Genomic DNA, 15,072 nt, shown 5'->3' with positions numbered 1-15,072 from the left:
CCCGTTGCCCAGCCCGGTTGTCCCGTGCCCGGTGCCCGTTGCCGTGCCCGGTGCCCGGTGCGCGTGGGCCGGGCCCGGGGCGCGCCCCCGGCGCGGGCAGGAAGCAGCCGCGGCCCCTCGGGCCCGGAGCCGCATCCGGCCCGGGGCTGCGGGGGTGGAGGAAACGGGGGGGAGGGGAGGGGAAGGGGGTGGGGGAGGGACACGGGAGCGGGGGAGAGGCCCCGGACACCGGAGGGACACGGGGGAACCTCCCGGGGCACGTCTGGGTCACCTCCTGTACCTCCATCCGTCCATCCATCCCTTCCTCCATCCATCCTTCCATGGATTCCATCCATCCATCCATGGATTCCATCTATCCATCCATGGATTCCATCCATCCTTCCATGGATTCCATCCATCCATCCATGGATTCCATCCATCCATCCATGGATTCCATCCATCCTTCCATGGATTCCATCCATCCATCCATGGATTCCATTCATCCATCATCCATCCGCCCATCCATGAATTCCATCCATGGACTCCATCCATCCATCTATGATCTCCATCCATCTGTCCCTCCATCCTTCAGCATCCATCCATCCATCCATCCATCCATCCATCCATCCATCATCCATCCATCCATGGATTCCATCCATCCATCATCCATCCATCCATCCATCCATCCATCCATCCATCCATCCATCCATCATCCATCCATCCATCATCCATCCATCCATCCATCCATCATCCATCATCCATCATCCATCCATCATCCATCCATCCATCCATCCATCATCCATCCATCCATCATCCATCCATCATCCATCCATCCATCATCCATCATCCATCATCCATCCATGATCTCCATCCATCCCTCAGGACACTTTGGACACTTGGGATTCTCCAGCCTGGCAAGGAGAAGCTCCAGGGACATCTCAGAGCCCTTCCAGGATCTCAAGGACCTTCAGGAGAGCTGGAGAGGGTCTGGGGACAAGGACAGAGGGACAAGGGGACAAGGATGGGGGACAAGGAGGGACAGGAAGTGACAGGATCGAGATGAGCTGGAATTTCCCACCCCCCTCAGTTGCTCATCAGGAATTCTGTGGCTGTGACCTGGGAATTAATCACTGCTGAGTGATTAATGGATTGATTAATTAATTAATTAATTCATCAATCCATTAATCAATCACGGCTAAGGCCCTTGGCAGATAAAAATCGGCCAAATTCTGACAACTTTGAGGTTTTCCCCCCCAAAAAAAATTCAGCGGCACTGCTCCAGCATGAATCAGAACTAATTAATGAGTAATTAATGAGTAATTAACGAGTGGCACCAATCAGCTCAGCCCTGACTCACATCCATCCCGAGGCTGAAATATTTTTTTTGGGGGGGGCTTTGCGAGCCCCAGGAATGGGAAATTTTGATGAAATTGCCCAAAATTGGGGTGGGTGAAGGAGTTTGGGATGGATCTGAGTATTCCCCAGGGGCTCTAAAACCAGTTTTAATTAACCTCCGCATTAATTAAACCCGTGACTAAATTAAAACCACGCCAGCAGGGCGTGGAGCAGTTCCGCTGCTCTGCCGACAGCAGCAGATTTTTGGGGTGATTTCCAAATTTAGACGAACCCTCGCCGCTGTCCCCTTCCTCCCTTCCGCCCAAAATAGCGACGGGACCCGAAAATGAAACCGAGATTTTCGGCACCAAAATTTGGTTTAAAGGGATTTTTGAAGGGTTTGCTCTGCCCAGACGAATTTTGGGATTTTTTTGGGGCATTTTGTCCTTTACTGCCACTGAGTTTTGGGGTTGGCGATGGGACCTGAAAATGAAACCAAGATTTTCGGCACAAAAATTTGGTTTAAAGGGATTTTTGAAGGGTTTGCTCAGCCAGGACAAATTTTGGGGTTTTTTGGGGTGTTTTCTCCTCTTCTGCTGCCGAGTTTTGGGGTTGGGTTGGGCAATGGGACCTGAAAATGAAACTGAGATTTTCGGCACCAAAATTTGGCTTAAAGGGATTTTTGAAGGGTTTGCTCTGCCCAGACGAATTTTGGGGTTTTTTGGGACATTTTCTCCTTTACTGCCGCCGAGTTTTGGGGTGGGCGATGGGACCCGAAAATGAAAACAACATTTTCAGCACCAAAATTTGGTTTGGTCCCCTGGCGAATGTTCCTCAGGTGTCCTTGGTGTCCTCGGGTTCCTGGGTGAGTGTCCCACCATGTCCTGTGTTCCCTGGTCCCCTGGTGAGTGTCCCTCAGTGTCTCTGGTCCGAGTGTCCCCCTGGTGTCTTCTGGCACGCCGGTGAGTGTCCCTTGGTGTCCTCTGGTTCTCTGGTGAGTGTCCCTTGGTGTCTCCAGTCCACAGGTGAGTGTCCCACCATGTCCTCTGGTCCCCGGGCAAGTGTCCTCTTCTGTCCTTGGGTCCCCAGGTGAGTGTCCTCAGGTGTCCTCGGGTCCCCAGGTGAGTGTCCCCTGGTGTCCTCGTGTCCCCAGGTGAGTGTCCTCAGGTGTCCTTGGTGTCCTCGGGTCCCTGCCAAGTGTCCCACCATGTCCTTGGGTCCCCAGGCACTGAGGGCTGCAGGGGAAGGGAGGAACCTCCCAGAATTGGGAATAACCCCAGGAGATCCAGGGGTTCCTGCAGCTCATCCCAACGGGATCCTGATCCTACAGCTCATCCCAGTGGGATCCTGATCCCACAGCTCATCCCAGTGGGATCCTGATCCTGCAGCTCATCCAAACGGGATCCTGATCCCGCAGCTCATCCCAACGGGATCCTGATCCCACAGCTCATCCCAGGGGGATCCTGATCCCACGGCTCATCCCAACGGGATCCTGATCCCACGGCTCATCCCAGTGGGATCCTGATCCTGCAGCTCATCCAAACAGGATCCAAATCCTGCACCTCATCCCAACAGGATCCTGATCCTGCAGCTCATCCAAACAGGATCCAAATCCCACAGCTCATCCCAGTGGGATCCTGATCCTGCAGCTCATCCAAACGGGATCGAAATCCTGCAGCTCGTCCCAGTGGGATCCTGATCCCGCAGCTCATCCCAACGGGATCCTGATCCCACAGCTCATCCCAGTGGGATCCTGATCCTGCAGCTCGTCCCAGCGGGATACAGATCCTGCAGCTCATCCCAACGGGATACAAATCCTGCAGCTCATCCCAACAGGATCCTGATCCCGCAGTTCATCCCAACAGGATCCTGATCCCGCAGTTCATCCCAACGGGATCCTGATCCTAAAACTCATCCCTTTGGGATCATCATTCCCAAAACTCATCCTGGATTCCCATGCCCCGCTGCATCCCATTGGGATTCCCATCCTGGAGCTCATCCCAATGGGATCCTACACCTCGTCCCATTGGGATCATCATTCCCAGATCATCCCTTTGGGATCATCATTCCCGCTGCTCATCCCGGATTCCCATTTCCCAGAAAATCCCATTGGGATTCCCACCCTGGAGCTCATCCCAATGGGATCCCACAGTTCATCCCTTTGGGATCATCATTCCCAAAACTCATCCCAGATCCCATTTCCCAGTAAATCCCATTGGGATTCCCACCCTGGAGCTCATCCCAATGGGATCCTACACCTCGTCCCATTGGGATCATCATTCCCAGATCATCCCTTTGGGATCATCATTCCCGCTGCTCATCCCGGATTCCCATTTCCCAGAAAATCCCATTGGGATTCCCACCCTGGAGCTCATCCCAATGGGATCCCACAGTTCATCCCTTTGGGATCATCATTCCCAAAACTCATCCCAGATCCCATTTCCCAGTAAATCCCATTGGGATTCCCACCCTGGAGCTCATCCCAATGGGATCCCACAGTTCATCCCATTGGGATCATCATTCCCACAGTTCATCCCGTTGGGATCATCATTCCCAAAACTCATCCCAGATCCCATTTCCCAGTAAATCCCATTGGGATTCCCATCCTGGAGCTCATCCCAATGGGATCCTGCAGCTCATCCCATTGGGATCATCATTCCCAAAACTCATCCAGGATTCCCATTCCTGCAGTTCATCCCATTGGGATCATCATTCCCACATCCCAGATTCCCATTCTCCAGCTCATCCCTTCGGGATCATCATTCCCAAAACTCATCCCGGATTCCCATTTCCCAGTAAATCCCATTGGGATTCCCACCCTGGAGCTCATCCCAATGGGATCCCACAGTTCATCCCATTGGGATCATCATTCCCACAGTTCATCCCGTTGGGATCATCATTCCCAAAACTCATCCCAGATCCCATTTCCCAGCAAATCCCATTGGGATTCCCATCCTGGAGTTCACCCCAATGGGATCCTGTACCTCATCCCATTGGGATCATCATTCCCACATCCCAGATTCCCATTCTCCAGCTCATCCCATTGGGATCATCATTCCCAAAATTCATCCCAGATCCCATTTCCCAGTAAATCCCATTGGGATTCCCATCCTGGAGTTCACCCAATGGGATCCCACAGTTCATCCCATTGGGATCATCATTCCCAAAACTCATCCAGGATTCCCATTCCTGCAGTTCATCCCATTGGGATCATCATTCCCACATCCCAAATTCCCGTTCCCGCGGCTCCTCCCGATCCCTCCCTGCATCCCAGGCTGGAGCTGGGAATTCTCTCTCTCAAAAAAAAAGAAGGAATTTTTAATTAAAAAAAAAGGGGGAAATTTTTAATCCAGGGAAATAAGGAATTTTAACTCAAAGAAATGGGAATTTTTAAACCAGAGGAATGGGAATTTTTAATTTTTTTTAAAAAAGGGAGAATTGTTAAACCAGAGGAATGGGAATTTTTAATTTTTAAAAACTGAGAATTTTTAAATCAGAGGAATGGGAATTTTTAATTAAAAAAAAAAAAAAAAGGGGGGAATTTTTAAACCAGAGGAATAGGGATTTTTAACTCACGGAAATGGGACTTTTTAACTCAAAGGAAGGGGAATATTTAATTTGAAGGAATTGGGATTTTTAACTCAAGAAAATGAGAATTTTTGATTCAAAAAAGAAAGGAATTTTAAAACCAGAGAAATGGGAATTTTTAATTCAAAAAAAGGGGAATTTTTATTCCAGAGAAATAGGGATTTTTAACTCAAGGAAATTGGAATTTTTAACTCAAAGAAATGAGATATTTTTACCAAAAACCCCAAGAATTTTAAACCAAAGGGAGGGGAATTTTGAACTCAAAAAATGGGAATTTGTAATCCAAAGAAATGAGATATTTTTTTCCCCCAAAGGATTGGGAATTTCCACTCCAGAGGAGGAAAATTGGGATTTTCCATTTTTTTTCCCCATTTTTGTTTTGCTTTCCTCTGACCTCAACCAAAAATCAACCAAAAAAATGAATTTTATGACCAAAAAAAAAAAAAAAAATCCAAATTTTTGCATTTTTCTCCCCCTTTAAGGGAATTTCTCTCCCGGAAATGAAATTTTCCCCCCAAACTGCCCCAAATTTGCTGATTTTCCCCCCAAACCAAGAGATACCAGCCCAAAATTTTATATTTTCATTTATTTTTAAATTTATATTTCTTTTATTCTGTCTATTCCCACTGCAGCTCCACTCCCCTCAATCTATTTCTTACTTAAAATTGATTTTTTTTTTATTCTTTGGTCGCTTAAATTCCCTCCAACACCCCAAAAACCAAAGCGAAAATCACCATAATTAACATCAAGATGATAATTCTTATTTTAATGATTATTTTTTGCTGCTCCAGGCACCTTTTTAATGAAAATTTCGAGGTATTTTGAATTTTTTTTTCCCTCCCAATCCCCGTAACATTTACAGGACATTTACAGAGAATTTATTGCAATTTACAGAACATTTACAAATATTTACAAATATTCACCATCATTTACATCCCCACGCGCCAGCGGAGAAACGAACAAAATCTCTGCCCAAAAAATGTGATTTTTTTTAATAGAAAAATTGAATTTTTAGCCGTATTTACACCGGGATAAAAATCGGGGCCGCTCCCCCCGCAATTCCCGAGGTGATTTTATCCAAAAAATATTCCTGAGGTTTTTTATTTTTTTATTTTTGGGGGGGCGTCTGGAGGTTGCTGGATTTAAATATTTATATTTATAGATTTAGATTTATAGAGGATTTTAACATATTTATACATTTTTTAATATATTTCTATGATTTTTAGAGAGGATTATAAATATAAATATTCATCCTCAGCGAACATCCCGGGATTTTTTATTTTTCCCCCAACCCCACCTGCAAATTATTTAAAATTCCATTAAAAAACAAAAATACAAAATATATTTTTAACCCCACCCGGGTTAAAATTCCATGGAAAACCTCCCCTAAAATCCGATTTTCTCGCCGCGTTTTGGGCTCGTTTGGGGGGATTTTTTTGGGAATAATTGCTCGAAAAATCCCAATATTTTCCCGAGGGAATTTCCCGCTGCTCTGCTCAGTGGGAGGGGGAGAAATAAACAAAAAAAAAAGCGATTTAACCCCAAAAATCCCTGCTAAAAATCCAAATTAAATTAACATCTTTTAGCACCAATTCGCCACTTCCAGAGAAAACCGTGCCCAGCACATCCCAAATATTCCCAGCCTTTATAAATCCCTTTTTTCTCCCATTTTTTTCCATTTTTTTTTTTCCTGATTTTTTTTAAAATAAAAAAATGGAATTAAAAACTGGAATAAATCCAACAGGCCACATGTGAAGATTTTCCTTTCAATCCTTCTCTTTTTCCCTTTCAACGATTTTTTATTTTTTTTTTTTTTTTATATTTTGTTTTCAGGCCTAGATTTCGGAGGAAAAATTCAGAATTTTCCAAGCGGGGTCCTGGGGAAAAAAAAAAAAAAAACCCAAATCAAATTTGATTTTTTGGGGTTTTTTTTACGTTTCCAAAGCAGAAATTTGGGCTTTTTGTGTTGGAAAATCCCATCGGGAATTTCCAAAGTTTTGGAAAGTTTTAAAGTGTGGGGAGGGAGGGAAATTCCAGCCGGGATCAAATCCATTCCCGAATTTCTTGGATTTTTTCCCAAAACCTTTTCCAGGGATGATTATGCCACAAATTCCTCATTTTTTTTCCCTTTTCCACCACTTTTAAAAAATATTTTTCACATTTCCATGGAGCGGCTTCAAGTCACTTCCTGTCCACCCCTCCCACTTTCTCCCAGAATTCCCAAATTTTTTTTTTTTTTAATTTGGCGTTTCCTCCCTGCCCCTACACCAGGAAAACGCCGCTGGAAAATCGGGATTTTCTGGATTTTCCATATTTTCCCCGGGATCCACTCGGCCTGGAAAGGGACGGGATTTTTATTGATTTAATTCAATTTTTTATGGAAAAGGAGAAATGAGGGATGGGGTTTGGGGTTTTTGGGGTTTTTTTTTGGAGTAGGGTCGGGAGCTCCTTCCCAGCTCATTCCCAGTTTATTTCCAATTTATTCCCACCTAATTCCCAGTTCATTCCCAGCTCATTCCCAGTTTATTCCCAGTTAATTCCCAGCTCATTCCCGGCTCATTCCCAGTTCATTCCCAGTTTATTCCCAGTTCATTCCCGGCTCATTCCCAGTTTATTCCCGGCTCATTCCCAGTTCATTCCCAGTTCATTCCCAGCTCATTCCCGGCTCATTCCCAGTTTATTCCCAGTTTATTCCCGGCTCATTCCCAGCTCATTCCCAGCTCATTCCCAGTTTATTTCCAATTTATTCCCAGTTCATTCCCAGCTCATTCCCAGTTCATTCCCAGCTCATTCCCAGTTCATTCCCAGTTCATTCCCAGTTCATTCCCAGCTCATTCCCAGTTCATTCCCAGTTCATTCCCAGCTCATTCCCAGTTTATTCCCAGCTCATTCCCAGTTTATTCCCAGCTCATTCCCAGTTCATTCCCAGTTCATTTCCAGTCCATTCCCAGTTTTCCCAGTAGCTGCTTTATCCCTAAATCCCTTTCCTGGGAATCACCCCCTCGTTTCCAGCAGCACGCGGAGTTTTTTGGGAATTATTTGGGTTTTCATCTCACCCTAAAACTCCTCCCAAACCCAATATCACACGTGGGCCCAAATTGGACCCAAATTGGACCAAAATCAGCCCAAATTTGGACCCAAATTGGCCCCAAATCAATTCCAAGTCAGGCCCAAATCAATCCCAAATTAACCCCAAATCAGCTCCAAATCGGACCCGAGTCAGACCCAAAGTAGCCCCGAATTGGACCCAAATGAGACCCAAAATCGGCCCAAATTCAGCCCCAAATCAGACCCAAAATAGCCCCGAATTGGCCCCAAATCAGCTCCAAGTGGGGCCAAAGTCGGCCCCAAGTCGGACCCAATCCAACCCCAAAAGAGCCCCAAATCTGTTCCAATTAGGATCCGAATCGGACCCAAATCAGCTCCAAACGGGCCCCAAATCGGGCCCAAAAAACGTCCCCAAAATCAGCCCCAAATCGGACCCAAATCAGCCCCAAATCTGTTCCAAGTAGGACCCAAATCAGCTCCAAACAGGCCCCAAATCAGGCCCAAAAAACGTCCCCAAAATCAGCCCCAAATTGGACCCAAATCAGCCCCAAATCAGCTCCAAACCATCCCCACATCAGCCCCAAACTGAGCCAAAAGAGCCCCAAAACGTCCCCAAACCATCCCCAAATCAGGCCAAAATGGCCCCAAAACGTCCCCAAAATGTCCCCAAATCGGCCCCAAACCATCCCAAAACAGCCCCAAAACATCCCCAAATCGGCACCAAACCAGCCCAAAACGTCCCCAAACCGGCCCCAAATCGGGCCAAAACGGCCCCAAAACGTCCCCAAACCGGCCCCAAATCAGGCCAAAATGACCCCAAAACGTCCCCGAACCACCCCGAACAACCCCAAACCATCTCAAACCACCCCAAACCAGCCCGAACCGTCCCAAAACGTCCCCAAACCACCCCAAACCACCCCAAACCATCCCGAACCATCCCAAACCATCCCCAAACCACCCCGAACCATCCCCAAACCGTCCCGCTCCCATCCCCGGCGCCTCCGCGGTCCCGGGCCGGTTCCTGCGCTCCTCAGGGACCCTCCGCGACCCCCGCGCGGCATTTGGGGCTGGGGGGCGCGGGGACGGCGCTGCCCCCCAGGTGCCACCGCCACAGCGGGTGCGTCTTGGCCAGCGCCCAGGACTTTTTGCCACCCAGCGACGAGGCCGGGCACAAATCGCCGTCCTCGCCCACCACCAGCGAGGGCGTGCAGGGGAAGTTGCCCATCAGGCTGAAGGAATTCCGCGGCTTCGCTTCGTTTCCCTTCCTGGAATTCCTCCTGGGATTTTTCGGCGGTCCGGTTTTGGAGGAGCCTCGCTGCCTTTCGGTGACCCTGGCGAGTCGCCGCCGCTTGGAGTTGCCATCCTGGCGACCTCGCAGCGCCGCGGGGCTCTCGGTTCCCGTTGCACCGGGCTGGAAGCGCAGCTCCGCTCCCCTCCAGAGCTCCGGGCTGCCCGGGCCGTGCCTCAAACCTTTCCCGTCCGCGTTGAATCCTTTGGCGTAGCACCACAGCTTGGACTGGCGGATCAAGCGGTCGAAATGCTCCGGTCGGGGCTCGCCGAGGGCAGCGGGGCTCGCCCGCGGCTCCGGGGCCGCTTCGGGGCAAAGCGCCGGCCCCGGGGAGGCTCCGCGGGGCCGCTCGGCCCGGCAGCTTTTGTTCGGGGCATCTTTGTGCAAATCCTTCCCTCCGGCCTCCGCAAAGCCGCGCTGCTTTTGTGGCGGGGCCCCCGCGGGGCTGCTGCGGCTCGGGGAGGGAGGGGGCGAGGAGGAGGAGGAGGAGGAGGAGGAGGAGGAGGAGGAGGAGGAGGAGGAGGAGGAGGAGGAGGAGGAAGCAGGGGAGGCTTCGTGCCTGCCGTCGAGCCCCGGTGGAGCCCCCGGCGCTGCGGCCGCGCTCAAACTTGCCAAAGTTGAGGCTCGCAGGGTGCGGGCCCAGAGGTGCTGCGAGAGGAAGAGGAGCTCGGGCTCGGGGCGCAGCGCTTTGCCCGGGGGCGGCTCCGCCGGCCGCTCCTCCCCGAGCGCTTCCCGCAGCGGCTGGGAACGGGGCAGGGCCGCTTGTCGGTACCGAGTGCTCTGCACCGAGTCCCCGCTGCTCTCCGACTCCGAGGAGCTGCCCTCCTCGCTGCTGCACGAGCTGTCCCCTTCCTCCTCCTCCTCATCCTCCTCCTCCTCCTCCTCCTCGTCCTCCTCCTCCTCCTCCGAGGAGTCGCTGGAGGTGGCGGCGCTGGAGGCGGCGAGGTCCAAGCTGGAATCCGAATCGCTGGAGTAGCCGGCGGACGTTCCGTGGCGCTTGGGAACGGGGAGACTGCGGCAGCGAGCCTTCCTGCCGCCCACCGGCCCCGCTCCGCCCGGGACGAGCCCCCCGGGCCAGCCCGGAGCCCTCCGCCCCCGGCCCGCGGTCCCGAGCGCGGCCGGCAGCGCGCAGGGCACCGCGGGGTGCAGCAGCGCTAAATACCGGGGAGAACCGGCGGGGACACCCCCAAAAATCCCCCCGCGGACCGGCTGCGGCTGCTGCGGGCCGGGGGGAGCGCAACAAGCGCTGGCTCGGCAGGGCAAGGCGGCCGCGGAGGAGGGCAGGAGCAGCTGCTGCCTCCTCCTGCTCTTCCTCCTCCTCCTCTTCCTCCGGCGGAGGCTCCGGCAGGAGGTGCAGAGCGCCTCGAGGTCCGCCTTGGAGATGAGCGAACACTTCGCGGCGCGGGTGGGCACGGAGTTGATGGCTTTGAGGGTCCGCAGCTGGGCCGGGTCGCAGCGGCGGCTGTGGATGTTTAAAATTCCCATTTTCTGGCTGATGGTGGTCCTGGGGATGTCCTCGAAAAGGTCGCTGAGCACCTGGGCCAGCGCGAACATTTGGGTGCCGCCGATTTGTAAATAACCCAAATTGATGCCTTGGATTTGTTGGTAGCCGGCGTGGAAATGGCCCGGCCGGGTTTGCACGTTGTGGTCCGTGGGAGACGGAACGATCCCCAAAGCGCCCTCGCAGGTTAAAAACATTTTTGTGATATTTTTTTGGGTTTTTTTTTTCACTTTGTCCCTTTCAAAAAGTGGCGAGGAACATCCAAAAAATCAAGACATTTGCGTTGCCACTCGCTGGTCGCACACATCCCTCCGCAGAGGGGCCAGAGGGGGAGGGGAGGTGAAAAAAAAAAACAAGGAAAAACCAAAAAAAAAAACCCAAAAAAGCAGATTCGCTTTCAAACGCTCCGCTCGAAGCTTGGCAGCGTCTCCCCAACACCCAACTCCTGCTCCGGGGCTCGGCTCCTCGTCTGCCCCCTCCCCGGCGAGGCAAAAAAAGAGAAAAAAATATCAAAAAGTCAAATATCTCTCATCGGCCGGGCCGGCCCCGCACCCACCTCCGCCTCCCAAATAATCCCTTTTTTGTGGGTTTTTTTTGGGGGGTTGGTGTAATTCAACCCCGAGCGGACAAAGCTCGGGGGGCTTCGGGGGGGGGTCCCGAAATTTCTCTGGGGGCACCTCCAGGAACGCCCCCGGCTCCATTTGGGGTCCCCAAATCCCAAATTTCCTCCCAACCCCGCAGACACAATGGGGACCCCCCAATCAAAAACCCCAAATTAAAAACCCCAAATCAAAAACCCCCAAATCAAAAAACCCCACCTCAAAACCCCCAAAATGAAATCCAAAACCCCAAAATCAAATCAAAAACCCCCAAATCAAAAAACCCCACCTCAAAACCCCCAAAATTAAATCAAAAACCCCAAAATCAAATCAAAACCCCCCAAATCAAAACCCCCAAATCAAAACTCCCAAAATTCAATCCAAAACCCCAAATCAAAACTCCCAAATCAAAACCTCCAAATCAAAACCCCCAAAATTAAATCAAAAACCCCAAATCAAAAACCCCAAATCAAAACCCCCAAAATTTAATCAAAAAAACCCCAAATCAAACCCCTAAATTAAAACCCCCAAAATTAAATCCAAAACCCCCAATAAAACCCCCAAAATCCAATCTAAAACCCCCAAAATTAAATCCAAAACCCCGAATCAATCAAAGCCCCCAAATCAAAACCCCCCAAATCAAAACCCCCCAAAATTAAACCCCAAACCTCCCCAAAATTAAACCCCACCCCCCCCAAAATTAAATAAAAAACCCCCAATAAAACCCCCAAAATCCAATCCAAAACCCCCAACATTAAATCCAAAACCCCCAAATCAAAACCCCCAAATCAAAACCCCCCAAAATTAAACCCCAAATCCCCCAAATTAAACCCAAAACCCCCCAAAATTAAACCCCCAAACCCCCCAAAATTAAATAAAACCCCCCAATAAAACCCCCAAAACCCAATCCAAAACCCCCAACATTAAATCCAAAACCCCCAAATCAAAACCCCCAAATCAAACCCCCCCAAAACCCCCCAAAATTAAACCCCAAACCCCCAAAATTAAACCCAAAACCCCAAATAAAAACCCCAAATCACCGAGGTTCCGAGGCGGCGGCAGCGCGAGCGCCTCCGCTTTGTTTCCGCGGTTTTAAATGGATTTTTCGATGGTTTTTTTGTCTTTTTTTGGGTTGCTTGAAGAGGTCGCTGCTCCTTCCCAAATTCCTCTGGGATGGGTGTGTGGAGGAATATTTTTAATAAAGCGTGAAAAATGTTCCTTTTCAGCGGTTCGCTCCACAATTCATCCCGCAGCTTATTAATTAATCGCGAATTAATTGGATTTATTAGCAGGAAGAGCGGTGGAAAAAAAAGAGTTGTGAGGGAGTTGTAGTCTTCTTTTTTTTTTCCTTTTTTATTCACTTTTTTTGTCTTTTTAAATTTTTTTTTTTCCGGTCGAATTCTTTGTTAAAAGGTGAAAAAAATGGGGGGAAGAGAAAAAAAAAAGGAAAAAATTTAAAAAGGAAAAAAATAAGAAAAGGAAAGGGAAAAGGGGGGGGGGAGAAAAAAAGGAGAGAAAAAAGGGAAAGAAAGAAAAAAAAAGAGAAAAAAAAGAGAAAAAATGGGGGAAAAAAGAAAAAAATTAAGAAAAAAGAAAAATAATTTTAAAAAAGAAAATAAAAATAGATAAAAATAAAGAAAAAAAAAGAAAAATAAAGAAAAAAGGGAAAAGGAAAAAAAAGAAAAAAAAGGAAAAGAAAAAAAAGGGAAAAATACCAAAAAAGGGCAAAAAAAGAAGAAAAAATAAAAATAGGGAGGGGAAAATAAATTTAAAAAGGAAAATAATAGAGGGGGGGAAAAAGGGAATTCTCTCGCACGCCTCGGAGCTGCTAAACTTTATTTCCAACTTTAAATCCCGACGTTTTATTGGTGTTTAGCAACTTTCCCCCCCAAAAAAAAACACCAAAAATGAAAAATAAAATTAAAAAAACCAACAAAAAACTCCCTGGGCTTCCTCTTGGCAAAAAGGGGGGAAAATGGGGGGGAAAAAAAGAAAAAAATTTGAATTTTAAGCGTTGGGTTCCTTTGTGGCGGGTTTGAGCTCCTTTTTTGTCTCCGGCGTGAAAAGTTGATTTTTTTTCTTCTGTTTTGGGGTTTTTTTGGGTGTTTTTTTTTGGTGTTTTTGGTATGGGTTTTTTTAAAAAAAAAATTTAATCTGTATTTTGCCGATTTGTTGAGAGATCCCAAATTAGCAACGAGCCCGGAGGAGGAGGAGGAGGAAAAAAGGAGGAGGGGAAGAGGAGGAGGAGGAGGAAGCGAATTCCTGAGCGAGCGTGGAGGGGAGAAAAAAAAATAAAAGAAAAATTTAAAAAAATAATTAAAAAAAAATTAAAAAAAATAATTCAAAAAATTCTTTCCCCGCTGATCCCAAAAGAATCCCTGTGGGATTTCCCCTTTTTATTCAGCACCAAAAAAAAAAAATTAAAAAAAAATCCAAATTTTCCAACCCAATCGCGCAGAATTTCCTCAAGGGAATTTATCCAAAAATCAAGGAAAAAAATCCCAACTTCTTTGTTCCCAAAAAAAGGGGTTTGGGAACGGGCAAAATGATTAAAAAAATCCGATTTTTTTTCCAGCGGCGCTGAAGATTTCCTGGGAATGTTGGGGTTAAATTCGCTTTTCCACGCCAGAGCCATTTTATTTTACCTTTGGGTTGAGCCCGGCCGCGAGGGAGGAGCGGAGCGAGGAGGAAAATTCGGAATTTTTTGGGGATTTTTGGTTTTTTTGGGCCTTTTTCCAAGAGATCCCCCCCCGCCAAAAAAAAAAAAAAGTCCCAAATCTTCAAGAATTCGCCCCAAAAAATAAAAATCCCCAGGGGGGGAATTTGGGGGAGCAGCCCCGAGCGGAAGGGGGGTGGGGAGGAGTGGAGACGTCATTTCCCAGGAAATCTGGGAGGGCAAATTTTGGGAATTTTTTGGGGGAAAAAGGTGAAATTCCACTCGGGATTTCGCTGTAAGGACATAGAAACGAGTTCTATTTATAAATAGATTTATTTTAAATTTATATCTTCTATTGATACAGCGGTGGGCAGGGCACAGGCGGGAGGTGCTGCGCGAATAAATTCATTTTTCTCCCAAATAAACCCGGTTTTCTCCCAAATAAACCCGTTTTCCTCCCAAATAAACTCGTTTTTATCCCAAATAAACGCGTTTTAATTCCAAATAAACGCGGTTTTCTCCCAAATAAACTAATTTTAATATCAAATAAACTCATTTTGTCTCAAATTCCCGGCTCCGTGTCCCCTTCACCTCCCGGCTCATTCTTAGATTTTTTTTAATTATTATTATTTTAGGGTTTTTTGCTATTTTAGGTTTATTTTTACTTTTTTAGGTTTTTTTTAGGCCGGGAAGAGTGAAGGATTGGGATGTTCCAGGGTCCAACCCAGGGAACCCTGGGGAGGATTTTTTGGGGAAAGAGCTCGGCCAAAAATGGAAATTTCGGAATGTCTGAATATTAAAATATCCCAATATCTGAATATCTGAATATCAGAATATCGAAATATATGAATATCCACATATCCCAATATCTGAATATCCAAATATCCCAATATCTGAATATGGAAATATCTAAATATTGGGATATCAGAATATCAGAATATCCCAATATCTCAATATTATAATATCCAAATTTCTCAATATCTGATTATCCAAATATGCCAATATCTGAATTTCCAAATATCCGAATATCCAAATATCCCATTATCTGAATACCCCAATATCTGAATTTCTAAATATC

General features: G+C 47.7%; 1 protein-coding gene across 3 annotated transcripts; it reads right to left on the bottom strand.

Moving 5' to 3' along the window:
- Positions 1-5,647: 5,647 nt before the first annotated feature.
- Positions 5,648-14,814, bottom strand: EPOP (elongin BC and polycomb repressive complex 2 associated protein). Of its 3 annotated transcripts, XM_085561782.1 has the most exons (3): positions 13,984-14,814; positions 12,379-12,739; positions 5,648-11,215 (listed from the first exon to the last, which is right to left on the bottom strand). In XM_085561782.1, the coding sequence occupies exon 3, from the start codon at positions 10,934-10,936 to the stop codon at positions 8,981-8,983; it is 1,956 nt and encodes a 651-aa protein (XP_085417908.1). In that variant the 5' UTR covers positions 10,937-11,215; positions 12,379-12,739; positions 13,984-14,814; the 3' UTR covers positions 5,648-8,980. The 3 variants fall into 3 exon arrangements, with proteins under 3 accessions (XP_085417908.1, XP_085417906.1, XP_085417907.1); XM_085561780.1 differs by having other exon boundaries at positions 12,379-14,814; XM_085561781.1 differs by having other exon boundaries at positions 5,648-11,208; positions 12,379-14,814.
- Positions 14,815-15,072: the final 258 nt, after the last annotated feature.

The sequence above is a fragment of the Lonchura striata genome, chromosome 27, assembly GCF_050655825.1.
Source record: "Lonchura striata isolate lonStrDom1 chromosome 27, ASM5065582v1, whole genome shotgun sequence".
Taxonomy (NCBI): Eukaryota; Metazoa; Chordata; class Aves; order Passeriformes; family Estrildidae; genus Lonchura; species Lonchura striata.
Note: the sequence above shows the minus strand (reverse complement) of the source record. Positions and strands in the feature narration are given on the sequence as shown.